At 36.8% G+C, this 15,303-nt stretch overlaps 1 protein-coding gene across 3 annotated transcripts in view; it reads right to left on the bottom strand.

Annotated features, from left to right (window-relative positions):
- The window catches only part of LOC145303418 (guanylate cyclase 32E-like), a 305,413-nt gene that overhangs the window by 68,152 nt on the left and 221,958 nt on the right, over positions 1-15,303 (bottom strand). For all 3 annotated transcript variants that reach the window (XM_080144747.1, XM_080144746.1, XM_080144745.1), the window contains exons 8-10: positions 12,201-12,270; positions 7,856-7,964; positions 7,050-7,319 (exon numbers count right to left, since the gene is read on the bottom strand). In XM_080144747.1, the coding sequence (XP_080000873.1) occupies positions 7,050-7,319; positions 7,856-7,964; positions 12,201-12,270 (449 nt within the window). The remainder of the gene's footprint in view (positions 1-7,049; positions 7,320-7,855; positions 7,965-12,200; positions 12,271-15,303) is intronic.

Here is a 15,303-nt window from a genome sequence, read left to right as displayed (position 1 = left end):
AAAATATTTGAGACCATAATTAACTATGCTCTAGTCCATCACCTTACAGATGCTAAACTTCTGACTGACAAACAATATGGATTTAGACAAGCCCGTTCCACAGCAGACATCCTCACTGTAATCTCAACGTATATACCATTCACTGGACAAAGCCGGAGAGGGCAGAGCGGTAGCTCTAGATATATATAAGGCTTTTGACTAGGTATGGCACGAGGGCCACATCAGGAAAATGAGATCATACGGTATTACTGGTAGAATACTTAACATAATTAAATCCTTCTTAGATAAGAGAAAAATCCAGGTTGTCCTCGACGGTCGTACATCTAAACAATATGATATAAATGCGGGAGTGCCTCAGGGGTCTATCTTTGGACCTCTATCGTTCCTAATATTCATTAATGATCTTCCCGACAAAATTGCCTCTGAGATGGGTATTTATGCTAATGACACCACACTCTATAACAGGCATGATAGGAAAACAAATGAACACATATCTAAAGAAATGGCAAAAACACTAGAGGATGACCTCCAATCTGTAGTGGAATGGGGACAAAAATGGATGGTCACATTCAATGCTGCCAAGAATAAACTGGTTTCTTTCAATAATTAATAGAAACCTTCTCTGCCACCAATAGCAATGACAATGACTCTATGTGAGAGTACATCTTTGAAACTGCTAAGCCTAACGTTCACAGGAAACATGAGTCGGAACAATTACATTGAAAGCATTGCCAGGGCCGCTGCGAAAAAGGTAGGCTCTCTCTACCGTGCTAGAAAATTACTAACAGCCGAAACTATCCTGTACCTCTATAAGGCCACTATTTGCACATGTATGGAGTATTGCTGTCATATTTGGGCTGCTGCATCTGCTACTAGTCTCTCGCTCCTAGACAAGGTTCAAAAGAGAGTCGCCAATCTGATAGCCCCTGAACTGGCATCTAAGCTTCAGCCTCTGTCTCATCGACGAAATGTTGCATCCCTCTGCCTGTTCTACAAGTATTTTAATGGTGAATTCTCTGGCGAACTGCAAGCACTTGTGCCTCCACGACGTAGACACCCTTCACACGACCGTACTTTATATGGCTTCGATAAGTATCGATAATCAAAATAATCCGATGAAAGAAGGCGATTTTGACCAAAGTTAACACTTTTACAAAACCTAACATCACAAATGCATTCACAAAAGTTTTCTTTCCACACAAGCCGAAAGGCCAGACATTTAAAATCAACAATAGGTTGTTTGATATGACAGGGAGGTGTTAGAAATGAATTTAGAGCACGATAGAAGCATGATACTTGACCTTTGCGTTTAAACTTTAATTCAAGCCATTATATAAAGTTTCTTTTATATAAAATCAACAGTAGGTTCTCTATAGCGCAATGTAGACTGCAATAGATTGTAAAATTAGTCACTGCTGGGGGGGGGCATGTTTCACGCCCAAGCGCGCGAGTATTTTAATGCCCGAAAAAATTATTTGCGGAAATTTTAAATGCGATATTCGTTTTCAGTACACCCGAAACCCTATAGAAAACAAGTGTTTTAAGGTAGGTTTTGTGTTGGTCTCCCAGGCCACGATAAAAACCATACCTAAAAAAAAAACAACAAAACAAAAACGATAAGGTGGCCATAAAGTTCTTGATCATTTTCCGTTAAATTATTATAGAACCTAAAATGGTGGAATAATTTAAAAGGATTTTTGGGGGTGGAAGGATACTGCACCTTTGCCGAAACATTTTATGACTGTAAAAAAATGCCAAAAATAGGCTCTTAATGATGGATGATCCCCTTAATGTGCGACCTTAAAGACAAATGTCACATAGCCCACTACACAATTCAGGCCATTATCTTTCCAACTAGTTTTCATTTATTAAATTCTGATCAATAGTCGCTAAGATTTGGAACATATAAAATTGTGGTACCTATCTATCTATACTCCTATGAATTTGTTTTTATTAAAATATCTTTTTGTTTCTATTTATTTAAAAAGAAAATACAACTTTGTTATATATGATTCGTGGAATTGCATTCATCTGCAAAAGCTTTAGCTAATTTGCACATTGCTTTAAACATTCATTTTAATTAATTCTCTATTAGATTTTTCGGTTTTCTTATGGGATGGTCATTTTTAGTTAACTATTACGTGTGATTATATTCATGTTGATATTCTACATGATTTATACTTGCATAATATTTGTGTAAAGAGATTACAGTAAACGCAAAACTCTTTCTATATATATTTACGTATACATATTTTTGTGTTGAAAAAATGTTGCCTACCAAATTCATCTGTCAGTTTTTTATCTACAGACATGAAACTTAATATATAGGGTATCCGAACCCGTATGAATTTTTATATTTGGGTTTTAGTCGCGAAAAATCGGAGCAAAAGTATGAAAATTAAAAAAAAATGGAATTTGCCAGGTGAAGGTTTAACGACGACATTACGAATATGCATGCGTAACGTAATAGCTATTGGCTCATGTTTTAATTTTTAGCCTTGCAGCAAACATGTCTTCAGAGCACAGGCATTAACGTACAAAGGAAAACGTACATAGTAAGCTAAACGTTAATGGATAAAATTTTATGACGATTTGTAAAAAGAAAGAACCTATATTGTCAAACCAATAAAATATGTCCAAATTTGCCTACATTTGTATACATAGTGTCCTGCAGGCCAGCTTCAATTTTGCTGCTTCGCTTATCTCCCTTGTGGCATTACGTGTTCAGTTTTCTAGTTAAAACCTGATTGTGACATTTTATTGTTAACGTATGTTACTCTCCCTCAAAGGAGAAGATAATTCCTAGGAAAATGTCTCATGACAATAGAACATATATTAGACTCCCCATTAAAAAAATGAAAGCGGAGTGTAATACCTTGAAGATGTTAATATTGATAGAATGATCTCATAAAAACATAACATATACTATACTCGCCACAAAGAAGGCGGTATTGCCTGGGTGGATGGTTTTATAGCACTAGAACATGCCACAATGCATCTCTTAATGGGTCATTGAAAGATAATACGCAAGGCTGAAATAATATTATAAAATGAATTGAACAGAGTCTCTTTAAAAAGAATAGAAAATGTGATATTTTATAAGAATCAAAGAAAATATTGGAATGGTATTCTCACGAAATATCACAGACTCCTGTTTTTGCGTGACAGATGAGAACGAGGCGCTCTCAAACAGAAATGCTATTTTAGAACAACGTAAGACATCACTAACGGCACTAAAGTAAGAAGCACGGTGCTATAAATAAAATAATACTCAAGCTAATGGTCAAAACGGCTTGCGAGCCTATCCTTGTTTTATCGTTATTTCCATGGCAGGTGCTCGTCTGAACTCCAATCTCTGGTCCCCCTTCGCCAATCTTTCACGAAAAACATCCGTCTAGCTGAACCCACTGTGAAAAATTTCCCCCACTCTTTATCTGTGCCTAAATCAAAATTCCATGAACAAAGATTCTTTCATAGAACTGCACGCCTGTGGAACTTTCTTCCGTCTGCCTGCTTCCCACCGGACTACAACTTGGATGTCTTCAAGTCCAACGTTAACAAATTCCTAATGAACCGCCCCCTTAAATAAACACTTCATCAAATCTCCACACTAACGTAATGTACTTGCAATAACCCTTATCCCTGAGTGGCTTCCGGGCCTTGATAAGTGGTGATCACTGTGTAAAAAAAAAAACGAAAAAAAAAAACTATAGCATCACCCCTGATTGGCTGCTGATGAGTACAGGATTAAAGGACGTATGTCTAATGAAACAAACAAACTTCAATGGTGACCACAAATAAAGAATAAATAATCCTTTGTGACCTGAATTATGATCTTAATGATTAAAAAATATTTATTGTTAATTTTATTTAGTTTAAACGGTAATCATACTATGATTGTCTTCAGACTGGGAAAATTATGAAGTTGAATATTTAAACTACCACTGTGAATTTTTGTATTTCATAAACTTACCTTGATTATTATCCATAGTGTTTGAAAAAATGTGTTTATGACAACAAACAAAATCTTCCACTCTTGATAATTCGGTTAAATAATATAAGAATACTTTTATTCTGCGAGCCATTATCTTACACATTACACATTAGGATTTCTCATTGCATCTGATTTGTCATTTTTTGATTAATCAACTAATATATCTAACGTGAGAATGTGTGCGTGAGGACACTTCTCAACCGATGTACTCAATGAATTTTTAATCTTGATAATCTTGGTCTTTAATATAGACTCGAAATTTCGTATACAGGATATTAAGACAAGTGGAGAACCTTTTTAATCGATCTTCATCCGGAAAAAAGGGCTGCTAAGGGGCAAAAATGAGCAAATTCGTATATGGGGGGGTAATCAAATTTATCTATTTTTCAACTGCTTCACGGCTGCGCATGTGCGCTTGAAAAATATGACAGATTCTTTATGTTAAGAATAAGATTTTTGTAAACCCTTGGAAAATATCGTGTCTAGCTAGGATAATGGCTATTGTATCGTAATTGACTCAATGATTTCGGTTTCGAGTATTTTTTTTTTACTTACAAGAAGTAAACTGCTAAGAAAAAAGAACACAATACTCGCATACACATGCCTCCGTTTCTGTATTAATTAAAATATAATATCATGGACATTTCTATATTTTGTGGAAGAGTCATTTTATCGTTAAAATTCTGAATTCTTACATATATTAAGCGTAGTTCATATTGTATCACAAGGATTGAAAATACTTTTTAAAACTCAAGCAATTATTAAACTTTTTTAAATATTAGGTTCGAAGATGAAAAAACACGTTAATAAAATCAGATAGAAATGTGAAACTGTAAATCGTTAGTGACATCAAGCATTTCCGAAATTAGACATTTACATATTAACAGCATATCATCACAAAAAATTACGTAAACTAGCAAACAACCCGGCTTTGCCCGGCCGTAAAATACGCTTACATATATTTTAATCTGTGCAGATTTCATATTTATCATTATTGTAGCGCCAATATTCGATTGATATTATACGCAATATACAGTCATGGTAAAAAATTATGGAGCATCTATAAAAAAACTTAGATAATAGTTTAAACCTACGCATTTTAAAAGCTAAGAATTGTACAGTGAACAGTTGAGAGTAAATGTAAAATATTTAACAGTAGATTTATTTGCTTTAAAGCCTCTTTCAAGAGTTTAAGCTAAGTTCATTCCGATATTCAAAATGATTCAATGTAATACTAAAAGGTGTTTCTTATTTTTCATATAATATTTGATTCCTGCCAGTGATATAATAGTATATTTAATTGAAAATGCCCCCCCCCAAGAAGTAGCTTGCAGAGATTAAAAGGATATAAATTGTTGCTTTGCCTGGTGGAGGATATTCTCAGATATAAATTATCAGGAAGATGGGATGTTCAAGGAAGGGAGTTCAAACAGCGGTTAAAAACGTACAAGGAAGCAAAGTCTTTCAAAAAACAGAAAATGACAAGGCCGTAAAGAGTCTACAACTGCCAAGGAAGACAGACCTTTGAAAAGAGCATCACTTGCAGATAGGAAGAAAAGTTCTTCAGAGTTTGCTGCTGAACTTAGGGAGAATGCAAAAAAGAAACAAAAAAAGAACATGCGTACCATGAGCTATAATCGAAACCAACTCTTCAGTGTTATTTGTTACCATATGAGCTAAGAATACATGGATTGACCGACTTTACCGTATAAATGTATATTTGCGCATGCGTAGAAGGTACAAGTTTATTTGACTTATGCCCGACAAGTTCCAATTTTTTCAATTTTGACCTATTGGCAGCTATTTTTACCGACTAAAAATCAAATCGAATTTGTTTCTCAGGTAAAAATCCTTTATTATCAAGTTTGAATCCTGTAGATCAAAACTCGACAGAGTAGTTTGGTAGATACCGTCCTCTCACAAACAGATAGACAGGCAGGCAGACAAGGTTACACACACACACACGCGCGCACACACACACACACACATCGATAGATAGATAAATATTTCTTTGAATGTGAAAGAGTTAAAGATCCTTTAAACAGATAGTATCAAATAAGACTATCTTCATCTATGTATAAAGTTAGGTATGTGCATTTGTTTGTATATTTGTATGCACATGATTTACTCCTAAACTAATTAACAAATCATTAATAATTTTTAAATACAGCCACATTAAGTCTGATAATGTGATTTTTACTTGCTTAACATTTTTGCAAAGTGGTTAAAAGAGATAGAAGCCTTTCGTGAAATTTCAGATATCTTCGATTTTATTGTTAAAAGTTAACAATAAAGATATCAGAAACAATAACTATTTTTAACAATATCAGTTTTTTCTGTTGTTCTTGGCCTTCGGGCCGGGATCAAAGTGTAGTATCTGTTCCGGCAGATACTGCACTTAAGATAATCTGTACCAGTCAATGGAGGGGAAACCCTCTATACTGGGACAATTATTATTTTTGGTAACCAGAGTGCCCCCTTTTTGCCTACTTTTAGGGGAGCTGGTTTTTACCTTACATTAAAAACGGCCTTATGCTTAATTTGCTTTGGTGGGGAAGCAAATAAATACAATAAAAGACTTTGAGATGGTATAATGTGATCCCATCATCACATTTTAAAATTTTAATATTTCAGATTTGCATGAAATTTTATCCATTCTTGAGCAAAATTACCAGAATTCTAATTACTTAATAGCCCTTAAGCTTAAAGCCTTAAATTATAAACATGTTCTAGAGTTAAAATAAATTAATAAATTTTAATCCAAAATGGAATAAGCATTCTACATAAAAGTTTAATAACGTCATATGTTGATTTTAATCTTCATAAGGGTTATAAAACAGTCCCCTTACATAATCAAATTCTACCTAAATTACATCATTAACGATTACTACATTACGACCTTAGATTTATTAACACTTATCCTCAAGTGGCTTTCGGGCCTTGATAAGTGGTGACTCCCTTGTAAAAAAAGCATTGGCGCAAAACTATTCTGTATGGGAAATTAATAATATTCTTCAAATCGATTATATAGAAAATAAAATTGAACGAAACTCACTCTTAGATTTCGTGCGCAGTACTGTCTGACGAGGCAGCAGTTGGGTGGATCGACACACGCACCGATAAACCTGTTGATGTTATCATGCTGCATCTCTTTAAGCAGTTGCATGCGACGTTTCATGCCACGGGTCAGCTCAACGCTCTTCTTGCGAATAAATTTCACCGACACCTGTTGACCTTTGTAGAATGGTTTCGCGTTCGTTCGAGCCTCTTCGCCCTTGCTGATATTCGATAGCAGGAAACTCCAACGGGTCGATCCTTTTTTCTGCTGTTTATTAAATAGATGAAGGGAAATTTTTCAGAAATAAAGAAAAAAGATGTTCCAGAAGGATACCATACATAGGGGGGGGGGAGATAATGGTGTTCAAGCGGTTAACGACACGGACTAACGACCTGGATGTTCCAAGTTCAAATTTAGTTCGTTTCACAAAAATCACTTTTACTTAGGATGTTGGTAACTTTCTGTAAGGGCTCGGTGTTTTTTCTAGAAAGAATTGTAACTAGAAAAATATCGTGATAACCAATGCCAACAATAGAATCATCTGATTTATACGAAATGAATGAATCAATGAACCAATTGGATGCAGTACACAAATGAAAACATCTGTAAAATTGTAAAAAAGAAAACATAGCCACATTTACCCTCTCCCCTTCTAAAATCGAGATTCTACTTTTTAGGCGATTATACGTGAACACACCAGAAAAAAAAAGCGAGAATAAAAAAAGAATTTAGAATGGGAAGTTAATTGTGCATATAATTTAACGTAAAAAGGATAAAAATAAACGAAGATAATGCGCACCTACCCGGCGTTCACTGAGTTCGTTCAACTCATCTGCGGCGACGACAAACACGATGTCTTTATAATCGATTTTCCAGAGTAAACGCGCCAGTTTCTGCTCGTAGAAGTAATGCCTGTCAAAAAACAACAACAACAAAAAAAAAAAACGCACATACATCAACGTAATGTTTAACAACAGAAGCAGCAATGTAGGTGGCAATGGCAATCAACATAAAAATACCTTTGTTAATATCTACGTATTTTTATTATCCAATTTTGTTACTAACGAGTCAGCATTTATCACTTGAAGATAAGAGTTAATGGAGAGATGTGCTACCAGTTAAATGATGAAGAATATTATCAGAGTATTGAAAATGATGGTTTGAATGAGCCTAAATTTGAAAACTTAGACATTTTTATTTACAAATGGATCACCATTTATCAAGGTCAAGAGGCCACTCGAGGATAAGGATTAAAGAGTGTACAGTAGACACTAAAGTAATGGGGGGCAACATCTCTGCATATCTCCGGTGACGGTAAAAGGATAGACCCTCGGCCCCGGAAACAACATGTCAGCCAATTTTAAGATCATCAGCTTCAATGCTGAAGTTCTCTGCATCCAGGAGACCCATAAATTGAACAACACACCAAAAATACATAGAATGCACTTCGCTATCTCTCATCAAAGTGTTGTGCACGGGAATGCTGTTTATATTCGTGACAAATCAATACTCAAAGGATGTACTGACTTTACCTCAAGGGGTATCGAAATTTTGCAGGTGAAAACAATTCACATAACCATCACCTCCATCTACAAGTCACCACCTGTACCATTCAGTTGGCCTGACAACATCCAAATTGACAATAATGCCAATATCATAATTGGCGACTTCAACAGCTACAACATGATGTGGGGCTATGTTAAGAACAACCAGGACAGATTTTGTTGAAGAATTGGCCTTACACCAAAACCTTGCCATTCTCAATAGGCCTAAGGATAAACCATCCTTCTTAAGCGTTCGATGGCGAAAAGGCTATAACCCCGACCTCGCATTTTCATCAGCAAGGCATCAAGACATCTTCAGCAAGTCCACTGGCCAACCGATCCCAAAATCCCAACACCGACCCATCATTGTTGAGATGCAACCAGTAGTTGGACCTGTACCTTCTAAACCTATGGCCAAATTCAACTATCGGAGGGCTAACTGGGAGGGTTTCACGGACAACTTAGAGAATACAATTAATGATGTACTCCCCGTAGCATCAGGATATGAAGCCTTCCAAGCTCTTGTGTGGCACATTGCCAAAAAGAACATCCCAAGGGGCTGTAGGAAGGAATACATAACTGGTTGGATGAGACAAGTAAGGCCATCTATGAAAATTATGTACAAGCATATAACAGAGACCCACTCGAAGAACTTACCACTGAGCTAGGCAACAAACTGTTGGCCTCTCTATCTGCAGCCCGTAAGGAGCGATGGATGGAGACCGTTTCAGATCTGGACATGACCCACAATAGCAAAAATGCATGGAAAACAATAAAGAAGCTAAACAGCGATAAAAAACCGGACACTACAGCAGCAGCAGTCTCACCAAACCAAGTTGCTCACCAACTACTTATAAATGGGAAACCACTGCACAGAGAACGAGGTTACGTTAAACAGATGAAAAAGAAGATGGGCGAAGTCCACAAAGAGTCTGATGACATGTTCCCCCCATTTACTGAGGAGGAATTGAAGACTGGAATTAAACATCTCAAGTCTAGAAAGGCATCAGGACTCGATGGTATCTCAACAGAGATGATCCAGAATTTTGGGCCAAGATCTCGTGAATGGATCCTATCACTGTTCAACTCCTGTGCTGCTGGATACAACATTCCCAAGATCTGGCGACGGGCAAAAGTTATAGCTCTTCTTAAACCAGGGAAAGATCCCCAACTACCATCTAGCTATCGCCCTATATCCTTGTTGTGTGTACTGTACAAGTTGGATGAATGCCTTATTCTGGCCAGGATATCACCAATAGTTGAAGACCAACTTACGGACGACCAGTCTGGGTTCAGGGAGGGGCGTTCATGTGTTGGTCAGGTTCTGAACTTGACTCAGTACATAGAGGATGGGTATGAAAAAAAATCACAGGGGCTGTATTTATCGACCTCACGGAAGCCTATGACACCATCAACCACCAAGCACTTCTGCTGAAAGTTGGTCAGACCTTGAAGAAGAGAAAAATGGTTTCCATTATAGAATCTCTTCTCCGGAATTGAAGATTCTTTGTCGAAATGGATGGTAGGCAGGTACTTTGTTTAACATCTATACAAATGACCTACCAGAATTTACAGACACCTGTAGATTCATCTATGCGGATGACGCGTGTCTTGCGACACAAGACAAGAGCTTTGAAGCAACTGAGAAAAGAATCTCCAGTGCCTTAAAAACCCTAGCCTCCTACTTTAAGAAATGGTTCCTCAATCCCGATCCTGGGAAAACAAAAGTTTGTAGTTTCCACCTCAACAACCACATAGCCAACAGGAAGCTGAAGATCCAATGGGAAGGTAAGGAGCTAGTAAATGAACCATATCCAGTCTACCTTGGCATCACACTGGACCGAACTCTCTCCTTTAAGCCACACATAGACAAGCCCCGAAAGAAGATCGCGCCTCGAATTAACTTAGTCAACATACTGGCTAACTTGAGTTGGGGAGCAGACCCCCACACGCTAAGGATAACATCATTAGCCATATGTTACTCCACGGCTGAATATGGCGCTGCAGTATGGTCTCGCTCAGCCCATGCTCACCGCATTGACGCAGATCTCCACAAAGCTTGCCGGATCATAACCGGAAACTTAAAAAGCACACCTCTACCAGCCCTATACCGATTAAGTGACATACCACCACCTAAAGTCCGCCGGGATATAATTGCGAGAGTTGAGCGTACTAAACAACTCGAAGACCCCAAACACCCTCTCTATGGCTACTCGGAGTTGGCTAGATGACTTGTGTCCCAGCGAAGTTTTGCCACAGTGGAGGAACTACCGGACACTCCTACATCCTCTTACCGGCTGCAGATGTGGAGAGAGGTAGACCCCCAGTCTACAAATATAGCGCTGCCAGAGCCCAGTGAAACCTTACCACCTGGCACACACCTGTCCCGTTCGGAGTGGTTCACTCTGAATAGGGCAAGGGAAAAAGTTGCAAAAACTGGCGACAACCTCCTCATGTGGGGTTACTCTACAACTGCTGAATGCCCCTGTGGTGCCCAAGTTCAGACCATCGAGCACATTTTAACATTTTGCCCACTGGGGCCCAACTGCACGGACGAAGACCTCAGTGTTGGTAATGAAACCGCACGCCGTTGGTTGAAGAGATGAGGCGACAAGATATGAATGACTAAAGTAATCGTTAGTAATGGAAATTCGGTAAATTTGTTAACTTATATGGAACGGCTCATCAAAAACTTGTTTACGTTAGACTTGAAGACAAAAATATTGTAGTCAGATGGAAAACAGGAAAACGGAAAAGAGTTCCGCAGGCATGCAGTTCTAAGAAAGAAGCTTTGTTCATGGAATCTACGTTTAGGTTTAGGCACAGATAAAGAGTGGGAGAAATTGTTGATAGTCTTTTCTGCTAGACGGGTGTTTCTTGTGAAAGTTTGGCGAGGGGGAACCATAGAATGGAGCTCAGTCAAGCACTTGCCATGAAAATAACGATAAAGCAGAGACAGACTCTCAACATCTCTTCTGTGAGAACGAGGTTGCAGAGAAGAGAAAAGGACATCCCCCACGAGGCCACGAAGTTTATTTTGAACTCTATCAAGGCAGGATAAGTCCTTTCTAGCAGCTCCTGCCCAGATAGTCATTAACTTTATTGGACAGGAGGCGGATCTTAAACCAGAGTTGTCTGATGATAAGCGAAAACATTCTTTGTCTATGTTGCCATTAGAGTAAAGAACACGATCTGCAAAGGATAGTATTGTACGAAAAAGGAGGTCAAAGATTTGGACTATAAAGATGACTTCGAGTGACATAAACAAATGCTCTTTAACATGTACATTGCTGAGGCCAAATAGAAATGAGCCTGACTAGTAGGGAAGAGACGCATCGGTGTCTCAAACGTTTAAGTTCGAGACCTGGTTGTGGATTTGTGATTAAATTAAAAAATAAAAATATTCCTTTATAACCAAAGTGGGTTGCAGCATCTTACAACTCCATAATTTTTGTATTTCTGTAAAAAGTCTGCAAATAATATTACACGAATTACTACCGGGCGGAAAATTTGTTTCCGAATTCATGATATTGACACACCCTAAAACTCGTTAATAAGCGCAAAAAGCCATATCCAGGTGAACGTTATTAGATTCAATACTTACCTTATTCCAAGTATACCGACCATGAATAAAATAGTAGTTACGACACTGCAGACAATGACAAGAGCCCAATCTGTAAAAGAAACAAAAAAAAAAAAATAACGTTTGAGTTGCATTAAAGTTCACTGACGCCGTTAAAAATTATTTACTTCTTTATTTGCGAACTATTATCCTCACCTTCTAGTTGTTGTCGCACAATGTTTCAACCAACTATTCCTCTAGTCTTCGTCAGGTGGTAAACGGCGACTGGATAGGAATGCTGAGTCTCTTAACTATAACTGTATCCTCAGTAATTACTGCCTACCATTGTTGTGGTCTTACCACGTTTATGGCCAACTAAGCCCCTGGTCAATTTTGGTAGGATTGAAACGGTTATTTTCAGACAATGCTCACTAGGAACCTTAGAGATTCAACGTCTCTATCCACTGCGCCACGAGCCCCGAAGAGCGATCAACTTTGGAATTTTTGTCTTATGTATCCAATTTTTTTTCGTCCTAATTTGGCCTTCAATCAAATGTTATATTATTTTTTATTATAGGATTTTTTTTATTATTGGAATCCTTTTGAGTCGAGCAATTTATACATTTATTTATTTATTTATTTATTTTCGGACTATTGTTTTAGTTGTTGTTTCACAACGTTTCGACCACCTGACGAAGGCCAGAGGAGTAGTTCACCGAAACGTTGTGAAAAAAATTACTAGAAGATGAGGATAAGAGTTTGCAAACCAAATAATAATAATAATAAGAAGAATAAGAATAAGAAGAAGAAGAAGAAGAAGAAGAAGAAGAAACTAATTTTCGTTTCATTTCATTTTCGCGTTTCCGATCCTGTCTTTAAGTTTGGTCGACGCGGCGATTTTTTTAGCGGTAATTTGGCCAGGGTATTTCGGTTGTCACATTTAAGTAAATATATATGAAATGCATCCGTACATTGCCATGGTACATGCATTTTGGCCACGGGCGCTAGTGTCTGCAATTATAATGGACAGGCAGTGGCTCCAACTTACTACCGTACGTAATTGTTTTTTTTAAAGGTTGGAGGGATGCATACTTCCAACGGGCAAGGCCGGTACATGCGTCCTGCTAGTGATAATTAAATGGCATTTAGTTGCGCGTTTGTCAATATTTAACTATATAATCAGATGCGAAGCAAAGAGTCTAATGTTGAAAAATTCTAGACTCCCCAATACCTTAGACATACGGTAAATTAGTAACGATGCTTTCTGACTTCACAAGAAGGAGCATATTTTTTAAACATTTAGGTACTCTTGCATAATTTGACCCGAATTCTCGTGAATTCCCGTCAAGCATGGATTGGGCGAGACCGGCAATTATCGGTGTCAGCCGAGTGCCGTTACAGAGGCAGACTAATGAAAAAAAAAAAAAAAAAAAAAAAAAAAAACCCGAAAAAATACAAATGTAAATAATAAAAAATAACAAAAAAATTTAGTTTGAAAAATTAAAATATGTTTATTTCATTTTAGTATTTTTTTTTCAAAATATTTATTAACAGAAAGTTTGTTTGTTTTCCTCAAGAAAAGATGTTTTAACCGTATAATTGTTAGGTGTAAGTACAAATTTTTTTTCGTTTTTTTTTGTTTTCTTTTCTTTTTTGTAACCGTATTTTTATTTTTTTTATTTTTAAGACTTGTTGTTCAGTCAAGTTCTTTTGGTGGCACTATCCATTTGTACATCTCCAGGAGAAGCTATCCTTTACACACGATCTTTTTTTAAGCAAACATTTGTGTTTACAATTGTCGTACCCCATTTTGGGGAGGACAGAAATTTCTTCTCCTGACAATATGAGATTATCTGCATCGATGATTTAAGTTCTTTTTCTAACATGTATAGATTTATTTTCTTGCCTGTCATTTTTCTGTTTGGTGAGTTTGAAAATATATTTGTTTGTCAGCTTTTCATCTTTTTTTGGTTTAGTCGCTTCCTTCCAATTCGGATGTCGTCTACTTTCATTTAGATAGCGCTTTTTCATTGGCTAATTAAACTCCCAAAATTATAAGTAAATAATAAATAAGTAACTAATCAGAAAATAAAAAGTCAACCCTTAATATCACCTTAAAAATTGCTAATAAGGTAACAAAAAAAAAATTAAATAAATAGAATAAAAAGTCGAGTTAGCGTTTCAACATTTGAACAACGCTCGGCTGACACCGATGATTGCCGGTCTCGCCCGATCAATGCTTGACAAGAATTCACGAGAATTCGGGTCAAATTATGCAAGAGTTACAACATTTAATATGTAAGCTTATATGCATATGCTTTTTTTTAATTATAGGTATTTAAAAAGGATAATTTGAGCTATGAAATATTTTCGTATTTTTTCTTTTTTCATCCCTCTCTCTCTCCACACACACACACACACACACACACACACACACACACACACACACACACACACACACACACACACACACACACACATTGTGTAATTAGGCAGTATGTTTTCATTCAGACAGATATTGTTAAATAGCACAGCACATTTTTCGAATGGTCATTCTTGTCTCGCTCGAATTTGTGTAGGAAAGTTCCGTAGTCGTTTTCGTACATTTGTTTTTTGTTTTTTTGCAAGCACTACTTCAGTCAGTTTTTGATTACTGTTTCGTTTAAAATAATGATACTCTTATTATATGCTTCAGTTCAAATAACATTTAAATTGCTTGAAATAGGGAAGCGCCTTATGTGTAAAAAATACTTTTTAATGTGTTAAGAACGTGGCTAAAATAAATGTAGAATAGTTTTAAAGTGCGATTTACAAAATGGTATGAAATTTACAGTTATTTTTAATTTATCTATCTATATATCTATAAAAGTGAACGTGTCTGTGTGTGTGTGTGTGTGTACATTTCCCTACACAATAACTCTGTCAATTTTTAGTCTACAGACTGAAAATTTGATATACAGGGTACTGAAATTTGGGAAAATCTATGTGATCGGTTTTCGGCCAGAAATTTACCTGTTAAGGGGTCAAAGTTCAACGATTTGACCTTTGAGAGCTCTACCAAACTCCTCCGACAATTTTGAGTCTAAACGCATAAAATTTTAGATATAGGTTCCTTGGACATGGATCTAACTTAATAACGTGATTT

This window comes from Euprymna scolopes, chromosome 19 (genome assembly GCF_053919585.1).
Source record: "Euprymna scolopes isolate OS-2025 chromosome 19, ASM5391958v1, whole genome shotgun sequence".
Taxonomy (NCBI): Eukaryota; Metazoa; Mollusca; class Cephalopoda; order Sepiida; family Sepiolidae; genus Euprymna; species Euprymna scolopes.
This window is presented reverse-complemented; position numbering and strand designations above follow the sequence as displayed.